At 37.3% G+C, this 16,084-nt stretch overlaps 2 protein-coding genes across 3 annotated transcripts; both read left to right on the forward strand.

Annotated features, from left to right (window-relative positions):
• LOC109830440 lies at positions 9,663–12,486 on the forward strand. 2 transcript variants are annotated; one of them, XR_002244298.1, is made up of 3 exons: positions 9,663–11,813; positions 11,899–12,321; positions 12,397–12,486. XR_002244298.1 is itself a non-coding variant. In XM_020397693.1 (3 exons), the coding sequence occupies exons 1-3, from the start codon at positions 9,685–9,687 to the stop codon at positions 12,331–12,333; spliced, it is 2,481 nt and encodes an 826-aa protein (XP_020253282.1). In that variant the 5' UTR covers positions 9,663–9,684; the 3' UTR covers positions 12,334–12,486. The 2 variants fall into 2 exon arrangements, 1 of the variants encoding a protein (XP_020253282.1); XM_020397693.1 differs by having other exon boundaries at positions 11,899–12,135; positions 12,219–12,486.
• On the forward strand, positions 12,562–15,564 carry LOC109830904. Its single transcript, XM_020398261.1, has 11 exons — positions 12,562–12,660; positions 13,151–13,250; positions 13,328–13,387; positions 13,461–13,685; positions 13,757–13,998; positions 14,088–14,300; positions 14,380–14,484; positions 14,560–14,676; positions 14,798–14,934; positions 15,047–15,401; positions 15,490–15,564. The coding sequence occupies exons 1-11, from the start codon at positions 12,562–12,564 to the stop codon at positions 15,562–15,564; spliced, it is 1,728 nt and encodes a 575-aa protein (XP_020253850.1).

A 16,084-nucleotide genomic window follows, 5' to 3' on the forward strand; every position in this document is an offset into this window, starting at 1 on the left:
TGGGTTTGCTAGGTTGTGAACGCTAATGGGCCTTTGAGAAAACATGATTTTTTTTTCAATTCCTACATCATGTGGCCTTCCTTATAAGACCTTGCATATTTAACCAAATTAATTAAGTTGCATTTAAAAAAGTATTGATTATTACAACATCACCTTATAACCAATTTTAAAAAAAACAGAGAGAACCTGAGAGCATTACTTTGGTGTGCGTGGATTTCGAGGCTGAGAGAGAGAAAGAGAATAGAGATACTAGATTACTCGGTTGTTCGATTGCAGTAATTCAAACATTATTTTCTTTAGAATGATGACGCTGTTAAGAGTACGATGTTGATTTCTCCTTGGGTGTTGGAGATTTGAGTTGAGAAGGGTTTTAAGATTTTGATACCTTAGAGGTAACACTATATTTAATCTTATGGTTTAATCATCAAGTTTGGATGTACTTTTGAGGATTTGTACTCTTAATTTATAGTAAAATATTTCTCTCTGGATTACCCCATGGGCGTAAGCATAATTTACAGAACCACGTTAAATCTTAATGTTTGCATGCGTATGATATTTTCGTTGATACAAGTATTTATTTTTTATGTTTAATTCTGCAAATAATCTCCATAAAATTCCTAACAAATCTCATGCTACAAGCTTGTGGCAATCTTCAGCTAAGTATCCCATGGGATTCCACTTTGTATTTTTTCTCTTTTATCAAACTAGTCACACTTGCGTCATTTGACTCATAAATAATCTTTTATCAAACTAGTCACACTTGCGTCATTTGACTCATAAATAATCATTCACCATCCCCTATCCCACACAAGCGAGAGTCCGGATCTAATTGCCTCAAGCTCTGCAACAAGGTTGCTACTACATACCCCTAGATTTAACGTGAGCCTAACAAGCCATAAACCACTTGAATCTCCAATATGGCATCCTGCTCCTGATCTACTTGGATTACTCTTCGAAGCTCCATTCGTGTTCAATTTAACCCAACCACTGGGGGTTTTACCCAATAAATATGTCTATCCACCTTTAAATCAGAATGAGATCGAACTAGACCTATTAAAAGTTCACAACCGCTTTCTAGGAGGCACGGTGGGTCTTTAGCTCCACTATCCCTGTTAAAGTAAGAGAGAGATAGTCTTGAGTAAATTTCCCTCGAGTTGAATATTAAGTGTGCACATATATTTATACAAGTAGAGGAGGATGATGTGTGTTCTCACAACCAATGTGGGACTAAAACCCACTATAATACACTATTATCAACAGCCCCCTCAAACTCATGTTGGATCAAACAAAATGAGTTTGCATACAAGAAACTAAAACTGATGAACATGTAAGGCCTTTGTGAAGAAATCTGCAAGTTCGTTAGTGGATGAGACATGAGGAAGTAGAATTGTCTTGTCCTTGATAACTTGTTGACAGACAAAATGTGCGTCGATCTCAATATATTTGGTCCTCTCGTAAAATACTAGATTATTAGCAATCTGGATAACACTCTTATTATCACAATAGAGAGGAGTAGGATTCGTAACAGAAATACTGAAATCACTAAGAAGACGACGAAGATGAATAATCTCTTTAGTTATTGTAGACATTGCACGATACTCTGCCTCGGTACGGAAAGAGCAATAACATATTGTTTCTTACTCCAACAAGAAATAAGGGAATCACCAAGAAATATACAATAACCTGTAGTAGAATTCCTGGTAGTGGGATCACCAGCCCAATCAGCATCAGAATATGCACAAAGCTCTAACTTGGATGTAGCAGGAAACAGAAAAGAGTGAGTGCTAGTACCCCGGAGATACCGAAGAATCCGTAATAAGGCAGCATAGTGAACAGAATGTGGATCACTAACAAATTGACTGATAATACCAACAACATGTGAGATATATGGTCGAGAGATGCATAGATAAACCAATTAGCCAATAAGATATCGATATCAGGTAGGATCAGATAGAGGCTCACCATCAGTAGAGCGAAGTTTGACATTCTGTTGGAGTAGAGTATCGACGGTTCCATCGTCAGTTAGCTCAGCTCGATCTAGAATATCCGAGAGATACTTCTGTTGAGACAGTAGCACACCCCGCGGGCCTTGAGAAATTTCTAGACTAAGAATACTAAAAAGGTCCAAGATCCTTCATGTGGAACTGTTGTTGCAACTGAGATTTTGCGTACTATATATCAGCCATATCATCACCTATAATGATCATATTATCTACATAGATAAGTAATAAAACTCTGCTGCGTGATGTAGTGCGAACAAATAAAGAAGCATCTTGATGACTTTCCATAAAGCCCGCCTTGAGCACGACATCACGAAAACACTCAAACCAAGCGCGTGGTGCATGAGACCGTAAGCAGTACGACGAAGGAGACATACATGTTCTGGAGGAATATTAGACCCTGGAGGCGGTTGCATATATACTGTCTTAGATAAAGAGCCATGAAAAAAAGTATTTTTGACATCCATCTGGTATAAGGGCCAACGATGAGTAGTAGCAACCGTAAGTAGACTACGAACAATGGGCATCTGAGCAATAACAGCAAAGGTCTCCTCATAATCAATATATTGTTGCTGAGTAAAACATCGAGCCACTAAACGAGCTTTTCGACGTTCAATGGTGCCATCAGGATGAAAATTGACCTTATAAATCCATTTACTACCAACAAGAAAGATCCCAGGAGGACAGGGAACAACATCCCAGATATGAGTTTGCTGAAAGGCCTGAAATTCCTCAGCCATAGCATGTCATCACTCTGGAATTTGAACTACCTCTTGAAAGGACTTTGGCTCAATGGTAGTATGAATAGAAATAAGAAAGTTATAAAAGATAGGTGAATAAGAAGTAACTGAAGCATACCGGTCACGCATGACATGTGGGTGTTTGCCTCGATGAAGAGAAAGAGGAACCTCAGGCGGAGGAGATGTTGGAGCGGGTGCGTGGAGATTAATAGTATGTTCTGCAGTGAGAGTTGTGTCCACGGGATACGGATCAGATGGTGTAAGAGAAGGCTCAGGTGAGGAAGAGTCAATAGAAGGAGATGGAGAGATGTCAGGGAGATCTCGAAAGGAAAACTGAGGTGAAGAAGTGGGTGATGCAGCTAACGGGGAAGCATGATCAGTAGAGTGGAGGAAATTAAAGTCATCAAAAGTAAAATAATATGGAGAATCCTCTTTGAACTAAACATGATGAGATATATGAACTCGATGAGTTGTGGGATCATAACAACAATAACCACGATGTTCCGAACTAATTCTTAAATTGACACAAGAAACAACTCTGGGAGACAATTTATCACGTTCATGAGATGGTAGAAGAACAAAACATCGACAACCAAAAACATGGACTAGATCATAACGGGGAGGATGAGTATAAACACGACTTTAAGGAGTAACATCGGAAAGAGAACTAGATGGAGTGATATTAATGACATGAGTCACGGTGAGAATGGCCACAGCCCAGAGACGACAAGGAATAGAGTAAGAAATGAGCATAGATCGAGTGGCATCGAGGATATGACGTTGTTTGAGTTCAACTATACCATTTTGCTCATGAGTGTAGGGACATGACTGTTGAAAGAAAGTCCCATGAGAGGACATGATAGAACACATAGTAGAGGATAGGTACTCTTTGGCACAGTCAGAACGAAAACTTTAATACGAGCTTGCCATTGAGTGAAGATCATCGCAGTGAAGGCTTGATAAGCAGCAAGTACATCAGAGCAATTTTTAAGTAGGTAGACCCATGTATAACGAGAGAAATCAACGATAAAACTAACATAATATAAGTAGCCAGATGAAGAAGGCAAAGAAGCGGGCCACTAGATATTAGAATGGACCAAATCAAATAAGTAGAAACAGATGTACTAGTTGGAAATGGTAAAGCAGTGAATTTAGCCAATTTACAACCAGTACATGACTCAATATGAGAATGAGAGGATACATGACCAAGCACTCCCGACTGCATAAGACTTTCTAGCCTTTTATGAGATACATAACCAAGTTGTCTATGCCACAAATCTACGAAAAGCAAGGTAGAGGATTTTAGACTTACAGAAACAGTAAGAGAACATGGACGTATGGATTCTAGAAAGTGAAGATATTCCAAAAAATATAGTTTGTGTCTCCTCTGACCAGCCCCAACAGTTTTTCCCGCCTGTGGATCCTGCACAATACAAGTATCAGAAGAAAATGAGACAAGTAGGTCATCCATACATACGGAGCTAACAGAAATTAAATTAAAACATAACTGATGAGCTACATAGACGGGGCTAAGAGTTAGACGACCATATTGGTCAGTTTGTAGGGTGATAGAGCCATACTCAGTAATAGACAAAGGTTGTCCAGCAGCCATGTAGATAGGGGGAAGAGAAGACGAAGTGAAGACAGAAGATAAGAGGGATGCATTACGAGTCATATGAAAGGAACAATCAGAGTCAAAAATTTAGAGATCATTCATACCAGAGATAAAAGGTTTGGCTGAAGAACCAGCAAGACGCATACTAGAGAGTTGTGCAATAGATGTAGAGTCTCTATGCTGAAGAGCATCAATTTGATGGCGAATATCAGAGAGTTGTATAGCAGATGGAGAGATAGTATGCTGAAGAGCCATAATTTGACAGCTAATATTTACAATAGCGTGAAGAGCCTCAATTTGACGACGAATATCAAAGAGTTTTGAAGTAGATTGAGACGTGGTATGTTGAAGAGCCGTAATTTGACGGCTAATATCTGCAATAGCTTGAATGCTAGGGTCTAAGTGGTAGATGGAATAATATTGACCGGTAATACTGGTGCACTAGAGGATCAGCACTGAGGGGATTGTTGACTACGGCAAGTTCCTGAGGAACGTAACTCAGGATGAAACTGGAAACATGTCTCAAAGCGGCATCCCTCCTTCTTGCAATAGGTGTAAAAGAGCTTAGACCGAACCTGAGAAGCAAGTGCCAGTGAAGAGACCATAATAGCAGCAATCAACGTTCAAGATAATAATCCTTGAACGAAACCTGAATGTTTAAAGGAGAACCCGAAGGTTAATGTAGAAACCCTAAGGTTAAAATGTAAGAACCTGGAGGTTAAATTTGAACCCGAAGGTTATACATGACTGTCAACTCTGAGAAAAAAAGCAACCAATGACCAAGGTGGCCCGAAGATCGGTCGCACCTGATGCTCACGCTAGAGACCTACAACAGATTAATGTTGATGTTGAGACGTTGAGACGTCGAGATGGATTAAAACGGTGATGCCGTTTGTTTGAGACTGAGAGACAACTTGAAACGACGATGCCGTTAATTTGAGACCGAGAGACGGTCTTAAAACGGGAACGCGAAATGCATTAAGAGGCCGCAAAATGGCAATGCCAAAAATCTAGCAAAGGAATGCAAAAAAGGCGTTAAACGGTTGCAAAGCAGCAATGCCAAGATTTGGCAAAAGAATGCAGAAACGTTAAAAAAAAATTATTGGAAGAATAACCCTATCTCTGATACCATGTTAAAGTAAGAGAGAGAGTCTTGAGTAAATTTTCCTTGAGTTGAATATTGAGTGTGCACATATATTTATACAAGTAGAGGAATGTGAGGTATGTTCTCACAACCAATGTGGGACTAAAAACCCACTACTAACACTATTATCAATACTATTATCAACAGAATCTAGATTTAAATTTTTCTACTAAACATTGTATTTACGATGTGCTATCGTATTTCTTTGCATAGGCCACTGAATTAGAATCTTTTTTTTTTCTCCTAAATTCTATCAGTTCATTTTCTGGATCTTTGGTGTGATTACAGATTATATTGTTTCAAAGACAAATTTTCTTTTGTTAAATTTTTCTCATTAGTTTTTTTCTAAAACTATTCAGATCGATTATACTTTGTTATTTGCACAATTTTTCATAAAGATCTTTTTTAATATAAAATTTTCGAGCATGGATCCTTTTTTTAAATACATTTTTTAATGATATAACCAAGGATTTCTTCTCACAAAAGATATGATAAAGAAATTTTGTGGATACCACAAATTCCTATGTTACAGTCAGTTATGAAGTGACTGGAAAGAAAGAAAGAATATGATACATTCAAGCGGTCTGCTCAAAGAAAGAAGCATGAAGATTTGAAGAAAGTTTCACATTTTAACTTTACTTTTCACTAATTCAAGGAAATGCACCTACATGATTTAACTTTAATTTTCACAAATGCAAGCTAGTGTAGGCGTCTAAAATTTCCTATGAGAGCCCGTACGTAATGAAGAGTTCACGCGTTAAGGAGGATTACCCAATCAGCTCGCGCGCGTCGGTCAACACGCGCATAGGGGTGTCCAAAAAACCTGCCAGCTGGGCCTGGCCCGGAGCCCGGCCCAACCCGGCCTCGGCCCAGAAACCCGGGCCAAGTTCGGGCTCCGGGCCGGGCCCGGGGTGCCTCTTTGGTGCCCAACCAAAAATAGTGGTTTTTTTATTTTTTATTTTTTTATATTTTTATATTTTTTATATGTATTATATATGTATAATATATGTATATATAAATACGAGATTGTCTCATGAGAGGACATGATAGAGCGCATGGTTGAGGATAGATACTCTTTGGCACAATCAGAATGAAAAACTTTAATACGAGATTGTCATTGAGTAAAAATCATAGCTGTGAAGGCTTAATAAGCAGTAAGTACGTCATAGCGATTCTTAAGTAGGGAAACCCATGTAAAATGAGAGAAATCATCGATAAAACTAACATAATATAAGTAGCCAGATGAAGAAGGCAAAGTAGCTGGACCCCAAATATCAGAATGTACTAAATCAAATAAGGAAGTGGATATGGATATACTCATTTTAAATGGTAAAGTAGTGAATTTAGCCAATTTGCAACCAGTACATGACTCAATACTAGAAGTAGATAATACAGGACTAAGTACTCCAAACTGAATAAGACTCTCCGGCCTTTTATTAGACACATGACTAAGTCGTCTATGCCACAAATTGGAAGGAAGCGAGGTAGAGGGTTTTGACGAACAAACAGAAGCAACAAGTGAAAGTGGACGTATAGACTCTGGAAGGTGATGATATTCTAGGAAATACAGCTTGTGCCTCCTACGACCCACCCTAACCATCTTGCCCGTCTGTGGATCCTAGACAATACAAGTATCAGAAGAAAATAAGACAAGCATGCTGTTGAATATCATGTCTCCATGATATTATTTTGATGATAACAATTTATACAATGTGTGTTACACAAATGCACTAACATTTATATACAGCTTTCAATATCAAAATATGAACAAGTGCAAGTTGAGTTCAAGGCATTATGAAGTGAAGAAGATGAAGAACATATGAGATAATATATTTTATATTTTCTTTACATAGAATTATTGTACAAGCCTTGATCACTCACACACACACATAAATATTAGAACACACTAATACAGGCTTAGTGTGTTGGTTAATTATAGAAATCCCCTATATTAACCATTAGAGTTTATAATTAATTTTTGAGTGTCAAAACATTTCATACATTATAGAAATCCCCTATATTAACCATTAGAGTTTATAATTAATTTTTGAGTGTCAAAACATTTCATACATTATATTTTTTCTGTAAAACTCAGATATAGTCGACTAATTAATATTATAGTCGACTACAAAATTTTCAGTCATGTTTCTGTAAATCACATGACTAGTCGACTAATGCTTAAAATAGTTGACTACAAAATTTTCAGTCATGTTTCTGTAAATCACATGACTAGTCGACTAATGCTTAAAATAGTCGACTACAAAATTTTCAGTCATGTTTCTGTAAAACATATGACTAGTCGACTAATGCTTATTATAGTCGACTACTAAGCAATTTTCTGTCTTCACAGAGTCTATTTAGACTCAGTGTAGTCGACTACTATGACTTGTAGTCGACTACAGATATAGTTTTCTCATATTTTAAAGTTTGAATTAATGATTGTTTATAGCCGTTTTTAAACGTTTTTAAAGTTAAAATTCCTATCTTTTCAAGGGCTATAAATAGGTTATTTATTCAGAAAAATGCACGATTTTGAGATTCCCATAAGCTTTGATATTTGTGCATCTTTCAAGTGTTAAAAAAATTTAGATTTTGAGAAAAAGAAAAGTTTTCTAAAATTGCCTTTGATCCTCATTAAAATACTTGTCTAGGCAATTTATAGAAATTAGAATCATTCCTAAGCCACTACTACACTACACTGCAAATCAAGGCTTATAGGAATTGAATTGTTGCTTTAATAGTTCTCTCGGTTTGTGAGAGGTGTTAATCTCTTGGTTTAGAGATTGGTGTACAAATTGACAAGGTGTTTGTCAATTGGTATTGTAATTTGTAGGGACTGACAAATTGGTCAGGTTTGTTTTTGATTTTGTAAGTTTATTCAAAATCATAATAGAAACTCTCAATCGAGATTTGCTTGGGGACTGGATGTACACCGGGTTGGTGGAACCAGTATAAAATTTTGTGTTTATCACTAGTAGAAAAACTAACAACCTAGACGGAACAAACTAGACGGAATTTTTTTCCGTCTAGTTTGGGTCAAACTAGACGGAATTAATTCCGTCTAGTTTGTTCCGTCTAGGTTGAAACAAACTAGACGGAAATTTCCGTCTAGTTTGTTAATCTAGACGGAAAGATCAACCTAGACGGAAATTCCGTCTAGGTTGTCTCAACCTAGACGGAAATTTCCGTCTAGGTTAAAGGTCAACCTAATAACGTTATCCCTAGACTTCCGTCCAATAATTACATCCAATTATTTGGACTTATAATATATGATATACGACTCAGATTTGGGTAGGAGACGAAGTTTTCTTCCAAAAATGAGCGTTTATTTTATATTATAGGAATAAAAAATTGGTACTGAAATTCGTAATTATTGGATCTGTCCTTCTCGGACGGGTTAGGAATATAGTAGTGCATACATCCAACTTTGTATACTTTGTATATTTTCATTCTTGAAAGTTTTGGCAGCACGTATTCGTTGTTCTCCGTGTACAATAAGCGTATGTTGTTCTGCGTTTCGGGCTATTGCTGATACGCATAATAACATCCGCACAGTGTACAGGGAGAACAGCGGGTAGGTGCTGCCGAAATTTTCAAGAAATGAAAATATACAAAGTATATGAAGTTGGATGTAAGCACTACTATATTCTTAATGGATAGAAGCCTTCCTATGACAGCCGATCAATTGGTGTAATTAGTTTCTACGTACGTTTCAAATATATTTTATGTAGAACTAAATTTATATTGTTAAATGATATATGAACGTATGTTAGATTTGTTTTGTATGTATAAGAGTCATGAATGTACTAGTAGTTGTGTGATTTGTCGTAGTTAATAATTATATATAATTTACAGATGAGGGTAATTCCTGACAAATCATGGATAGATATCCCACGGCTTCATAGATTTCGTGACACACGATACAAGGAGGGATGTGAAGCCTTCATACGTTATGCAGAAATGAATCCGAGAAAATTAGCAAGTGGTGCTATGTATTGTCCTTGTTGCATGTGTAGGAATTTGAAATTGCTGAATAGTAATGATATACGGATCCACCTAATGAAATCAGGTTTTGATGAAAAATATAAATATTGGAACTGGCATGGGGAAGGTATCACTGAAGATGAGGATCCAAATGTGCGTGTCGGTACGTCCGGTGGACAACGAATAGATGACACAGAAACAATGTTGAATGATATTTTTCCTCGACCTAGAGAATTTGAGGGTGATGATAATGTCGAGGATGATATCGGAGATAAAAGTGAAGATGATATCGATGTTGAAGCTGAAGAAGTAGGAGATGATGGAAGTGCCGAAAATATTGATGATATGCATTCCTCCGCAGAAATAGAACGAATATTGAAGCTACTAGAAGATAGTGAAAAGGACTTATATGAGGGATGTACCGAGTACTCCAGATTTTCATTTATGCTAAAACTCCTACACATTAAGACACTTAGCGGTATGTCAGATAATTATTTTGAAATGCTTCTTGATTTGCTTCGAACTGTAATACCTGGAGGAGTGAATAGCATACCCCAAACAACTTATCAAGCTGAGAAGATTGTCGCTGCTCTGGGTCTAGATTATAATAAGATTGATGCATGTCCGAATGATTGTATTTTGTACCACAAGGCCAATAAAGACCTTCAAGAATGTCCGACATGTGGAGTTTCTAGGTGGAAACAACGTACAAATTCTTCAATAAGGATTACAACGGAGACAGAGATAACACAGAAGAAAATTCCAGCCAAGGTGCTTCGACATTTTCCATTAGCTCCTAGATTGCGAAGATTGTACATGAACAAAGAAACGGCGAAAAATATGAGGTGGCACAAGGAAGATCGAGTAGATGATGGTAAATTGAGACATCCTGCTGATGCGGTAGCTTGGAAGCATGTTGATAAAATTTATCCTCGATTTGCCGAAGATTGCAGAAATGTAAGACTGGGTCTGTCAAGTGACGGATTCAATCCATTTGGGGTAATGAGCTCTGGTTGGTCTACTTGGCCAGTTGTACTAATGCCATATAATTTACCTCCATTGCTTTGTATGAAACAGCCATTTATGATACTTTCATTACTGATACCCGGTAAACATGCACCTGGAAATGATATTGATGTTTACTTAGAGCCTCTAATTGATGAGCTGAAACAACTATGGTCTGAGGGTATTGTAACATATGATGCCCATTTAAAAGAATCGTTTAGATTACGTGCTATTCTATTATGGACGATTAATGATTTTCCAGCCTATGCTAATCTGTCTGGGTATTCCACAAAGGGAAAGTGTGCTTGTCCTGTATGTGGTCCGGAATTTGAAGCTCTTCAATTACCACATAGCCGAAAGAGTTGTTATTGGTTTAATCGAAGGTGGTTGCCCTTGAGTCATAAGTACAGAAAATTATCAGCTAAGTTTGATGGCACAGTTGAGAAAAGAATGAAGCCGCGTCAACTCACAGGTACTGAGATCGTTCAATTACTTGAGGGGTTTCCAAAAGTTGTGTTTGGGAAAAAACGCTATTCTAAATTTAGCCCGCTCAGAGTAAGAGATTATTTAAAGTCAAAAAGGCCACTGAAGCGTAAGCGAAAGGTCCGGAAAATGCAAGTTGAGGAAGAAGACCAAAAATTACCTAGAGGATGGACTAAATTTAGTATCTTCTTTCAGCTACCTTATTGGCAAAATCTTAAAATCCGCCACAACTTAGATGTCATGCATATTGAGAAAAATATATGTGATAACATAGTATCAACTCTCCTACAAGATGCAAACAAGTCGAAGGATGATCTACGGGCGCGCCAAGATCTGACTGCTTTGAATATCCGAAATGATTTGCAAGCTCAAGATGTTGGACTTAAAAAATTAAAGTTGCCTCCGTCTCGTGTTACACTGACAAATGAGCAGATGCAACGATTTTGTGAAATTCTCAAATCAGTAAAGTCTCCGGATGGTTACTCTGCTAACATTTCAAATAATGTCCAAGTGCAAGAGCGAAAACTCTTAGGTCTGAAGACCCATGATTATCACGTTCTTCTCCATCAATTGCTTCCTGTTGCAATCCGTAACAATATGGATAAAGAAGCGTCGAAGATTATTATTGAGTATTGTGGGTTTTTCAGAAAATTATGCTCTAAAGTCATAGATGTAGATGAATTTAAAAAACTTGAAGCTGAGGTCCGAGTTACTCTATGCAATATGGAAGTAATATTCCCTCCTTCTTTTTTTACGGTTATGGTCCATCTTACCCAGCATCTTGCAAGAGAGGCTAGAATCGCCGGACCTGTTACTTATCGTTGGATGTATCCGATTGAGAGGTAAATTATATTTTTTTTTGCATTCATTACTTGTATATGCGTTTTTGAAATTACCGTGCTAATAATTAGTTATTTTGATTCTAAGATACTTGGGCTCCATGAAACATAATGTTCGCAATCGAGCTCGTCCAGAAGGCTCGATAGCTGAAGGATACGTGGCAAATGAATGCTTTATTTTTGCATCACGTTACATGCGCCAGAAGAAAACCACGGCTCAAGTACCAGATAAGGAGAGAAAGCGTGAAAAATATCCGAGATCTCTCTTAGAACAAATTCATGCATATGTGCTGGAAAACCTTGATATGTTCGCAGACTATCGAAGGTAACAAATAACACCCGAAATATAGATGAGACTATTCATTTTACATAATGTTCGCAATGCAAACTTATATATTGTTTATGTAGGCGACATTTGGAGAAGCTTAAGAATGAAACAACCGGTAGGAATGCAGCGCATAATATTCAGAAAAGACATAGGAAAGAATTTTCTGATTGGTTAAGATTTGATGTAAGTATTTAACAATTAATTTATGAACATTCATAATATAACATCCCCTAAATATTCTGAAATTTTTTGTCTTAGGTTGATAAATCACTTCTTGATGGTACTACGTTACCAGATGAAATTATTATACATGCACAACGCCCTTATTATGAAGTGAGACGTTATAATGAGCATTTGATCAATGGATATAAATTTCGAACGCTAGAGACTGATGATAGGAGGGTAACTCAGAACAGTGGGGTCATGGGCTTGTTTGCTCAAGAATGTTTTTCAAGTACAAGAGATCAGAACCCAATTCTAGCTGACATACTATATTATGGCCAATTAGAAGATATTGTTGAAGTAATTTACGGGTTTGGTAAACCAAAACAATGTACTTACACGATGTTCAAGGTTCGGTGGTGTCCTGCAAAAAAGCAAAAGGATCATTATGGATTTACACTTGTCAATCTCCATCGAGAAGTATATACGGATGAGAAATTCATTTTTGCAGAACAAGCTGATCAGTGCTTCTTCGTGAGAGATCCGAATGTCATATCTGATTGGGTGGTTTTGTACAAGGAGCCAAGATCTGTTGTTCTACCTAATAACAATGAAAAAAATATTGAAGAAAGTGAATATAATTATAGTGAACCAATTGGTTCATCTGATGATGTTTGGCAAGAATTCTCTTACGCACAGAATGTGGCGTTGGATGTAGGTATGTAATATATATGTTACACTGCATTAAAGTTTTTTAGCTAATCATAATAAGAACAATGCATTTCATAATAACTTATCTCATGAGCATGTATATTTTTTTTCTTAACTATGTTAATAATTGAAATTGCAGATGAGGAGGATGAGGAGACTCTTTGACCTCGAGGGTGATCGATCACGTAGTATCACCCCTGGTAGTGGTGCTGATGATACACTACCATCTCCGGATGCAGGTATAAAAATTAATTAATACTTTAATATATTTTATCAATTATTAATTATCTAGCTAATAGTGATTAATTTGTTGCAGATGCGGGTTATTCATCACCTGGCCCCTCTGATGCAGTACCAGAACCATCCCCTGATGCAGGTATTCAATATTATAATGCTCAATTATAATGGTTAATTAAAAACTATATTAATGATTCTCCTTTCTTATGTAGGGGATACTTGGACACCGACATATCCATCTTATACATTCCACACGGACTTGCGGCCAAAGACACAGGACTATCTTAGTTTACCTTTACCTCCAGCCTCTCATAAGTCTATGGCTGACGCAAGGAAGTACCATACACGTGCTGCGAGAAAATTAGAAGAAATGCGTGAAATGATTGAGACACGAAAGAAGGTTGCACTCGCAGCAAAGGAAAGAGAGATAGCGAATGGTAAATTGTATAAATACTTTTAATTTTCACATTTGTATATTATATGATATATTATCATGTTATTATTGTAGGTGCTAAGAAGGATCGTATCGAGAACAGACGTGGCGGAGGTAAGCCTGATTCCAAACAACCGCCAAGAGGAATGAGGGCAATAATTCGGTGGAATAGTTCTAATTTGCCCGTTGGTCCATGGTCGACCCGCTTGAATGCATATATTGGGGTTCTAGTGCGTAGAGCGACCATTATCAACCCTTATTTTCAATTTCGAGAACTACCATGGAGCGCATACGAGGCGATATGGACAGCGCTTATGGTAACTACATATTGCTATTACTTTTTATTTATTAATAATTAGTATTTGATATTAAATTATCTTTCCTAAATGTGTATGTAAATCTACAGGACTGCTTCTGCCTTGAGGACTTTGAGGGGGCTTGGAATTATGTGTTCAATGTTAAGGTTGAAGTAGTTCTCAAACAATGGAGGCATGAGATCAAACATGAAACCTATGACAGGTATGAGGAGGACTGGCAGAGGTTTTTAAACCTCGACGCCCGAGTTGACGAGGTTCATTTCACAGCTCTCCTCATGTATTGGGACAGCGATGCCTCCAAGGTTAGTTTCATGAAAATTACTTTATACTTTTAAGATATTAATTTATTGCATATTTGCTAATTTTTTTCTTTTAAAAAAGAATAAATCCACGAAGGGGTCAGAAAATAGAAGAAAGAAGCTGCATGACCACCACTTGGGCTCACACTCCTATGCCAATCTGGAGGATGTTTATTGTCAGGATACGGTAGATTTCCGTCTAAAGTTTTGATGAATTTAATGATTAGTATGATTATGAGTGTGATAATATATAATATGACAGGGAAAATCATTAATGCCAATACACTTGAGGGCGAAAGCGGCGTATGGCATTTTCCGTGATAGATATAGGGGTGATGAGAAGAATCGAGATAAGATCAAGGCAAATCTCGAGTTGGTGGTGAGAGTTATACATATCTTGTGTAGTATTATTAATTCTATTTTGTTGTTAATATTATGAGGAAATGAGAACACAAATAACATTGTCTTTACCATGAAATAATTATATATTTGTGCTTTAGGAGGGATTTGAGGCTGCATCAAAGGAGGCTGCAACTGTGTATATGTCGCAGCAGGAGGAACAATCTGAGCCGGACCCTCACATGCTTTCTGCAGAGGACAACATTACTCTCACACAGCATTTGATGGGTCATAATAGGTATGGATGTAGAAAATTTGAATCAATTTGAATACTACATTCCTATTTATATTTTTTTTATCATTATTGAATTCGAGAGGTAAATTTAATATTTATTTCTCCCTAAACATAGGAGAGGGAGATATCCTCTGCATGGTGTTGGAGCTTCACCCGGCGTAAGCATGAGGTCATCCACAGCATCCTCCACAGCATTTACATCCATGAGAGCAGCCCCGCCTCGGTTCCAGGCTATGCCATTTGTCGCACGTATCTCTGCATATTTGCTTGACAAGATTGACTCGGAGCTACATATCCAGGTGACTAATGAGATGACAAGAGTTGCGCTGACGGCGAACTCGATGGATGATCTCCTGGGGTATGTCATGCAATATTTAAGCGGTGCGATTCCTCATAGCGCGTATGGTGGTGTTATACGGATTATAAGCTCGCTTGGCGATAATTCCGGTGCTGGTCAGACCAGCACTCAGGTACCTTATTTTTTTCTTAAAATAATAAATTCATTTATATTTAATATGTATTAAACACCCCTTAATGATTATTCAATTGACCATTCAGAGTGGAGATATTGGAGGGAGCAGCACACGTTCTCGTAACCAGGATAGAGATACTGCCGACGACGACGACCGATGAGGTTTATGAGGTTTTTTGTGGATTTTTAATGCAATGAACAGCTTTATCTGTTATAACAATACTTATATGTGTGTTGGATGTTATAACAATACTTATATGCGTGTTGGATGTTATAACAATACTTATATGCGTGTTGGATTTGTTTATTATGCTGGAATTGGTTATATTATGGCTGGATCTGTGCATTATGTTGGATTTGTATATTTTTGGGTTTGAATGGAATTGTCTAAAATCTTGATTATATTTGGATGGTTGGATGTATTCATATATACAGTATTTATTGTATGTATTCATGTATTGGTGTAATTGTACAGGGAAATACAAATTGTAATATATTTTTTTTTGCTGGAAAAAGAGCAATCTAGACGGAATTCCGTCTAGTATGAACCAAACTAGACGGAAATTCCGTCTAGGTTGTAATAATCAACCTAGACGGATTTCCGTCTAGGTTGGTTCAGTATAGACGGAATTCCGTCTAGGGTCAACCTAGACGGATTTCCGTCTAGGTTGACAACCTAGA

Source organism: Asparagus officinalis, chromosome 2 (assembly GCF_001876935.1).
Source record: "Asparagus officinalis chromosome 2, Aspof.V1, whole genome shotgun sequence".
Taxonomy (NCBI): Eukaryota; Viridiplantae; Streptophyta; class Magnoliopsida; order Asparagales; family Asparagaceae; genus Asparagus; species Asparagus officinalis.

Bases quoted from the DNA above. Each gene is read 5' to 3' on its own strand.
- LOC109830904 (XM_020398261.1), top strand. From the start codon at position 12,562: ATGGGCTTGTTTGCTCAAGAATGTTTTTCAAGTACAAGAGATCAGAAC. The intron at 13,999-14,087 runs GTAACTACATAT...GTAAATCTACAG, and splicing joins CGATATGGACAGCGCTTATG to GACTGCTTCTGCCTTGAGGA. The intron at 15,402-15,489 runs GTACCTTATTTT...TTGACCATTCAG, and splicing joins CTGGTCAGACCAGCACTCAG to AGTGGAGATATTGGAGGGAG.
- LOC109830440 (XM_020397693.1), top strand. From the start codon at position 9,685: ATGTTGAATGATATTTTTCCTCGACCTAGAGAATTTGAGGGTGATGAT. The intron at 11,814-11,898 runs GTAAATTATATT...TTTGATTCTAAG, and splicing joins TGGATGTATCCGATTGAGAG to ATACTTGGGCTCCATGAAAC. The intron at 12,136-12,218 runs GTAACAAATAAC...TTGTTTATGTAG, and splicing joins ATGTTCGCAGACTATCGAAG to GCGACATTTGGAGAAGCTTA.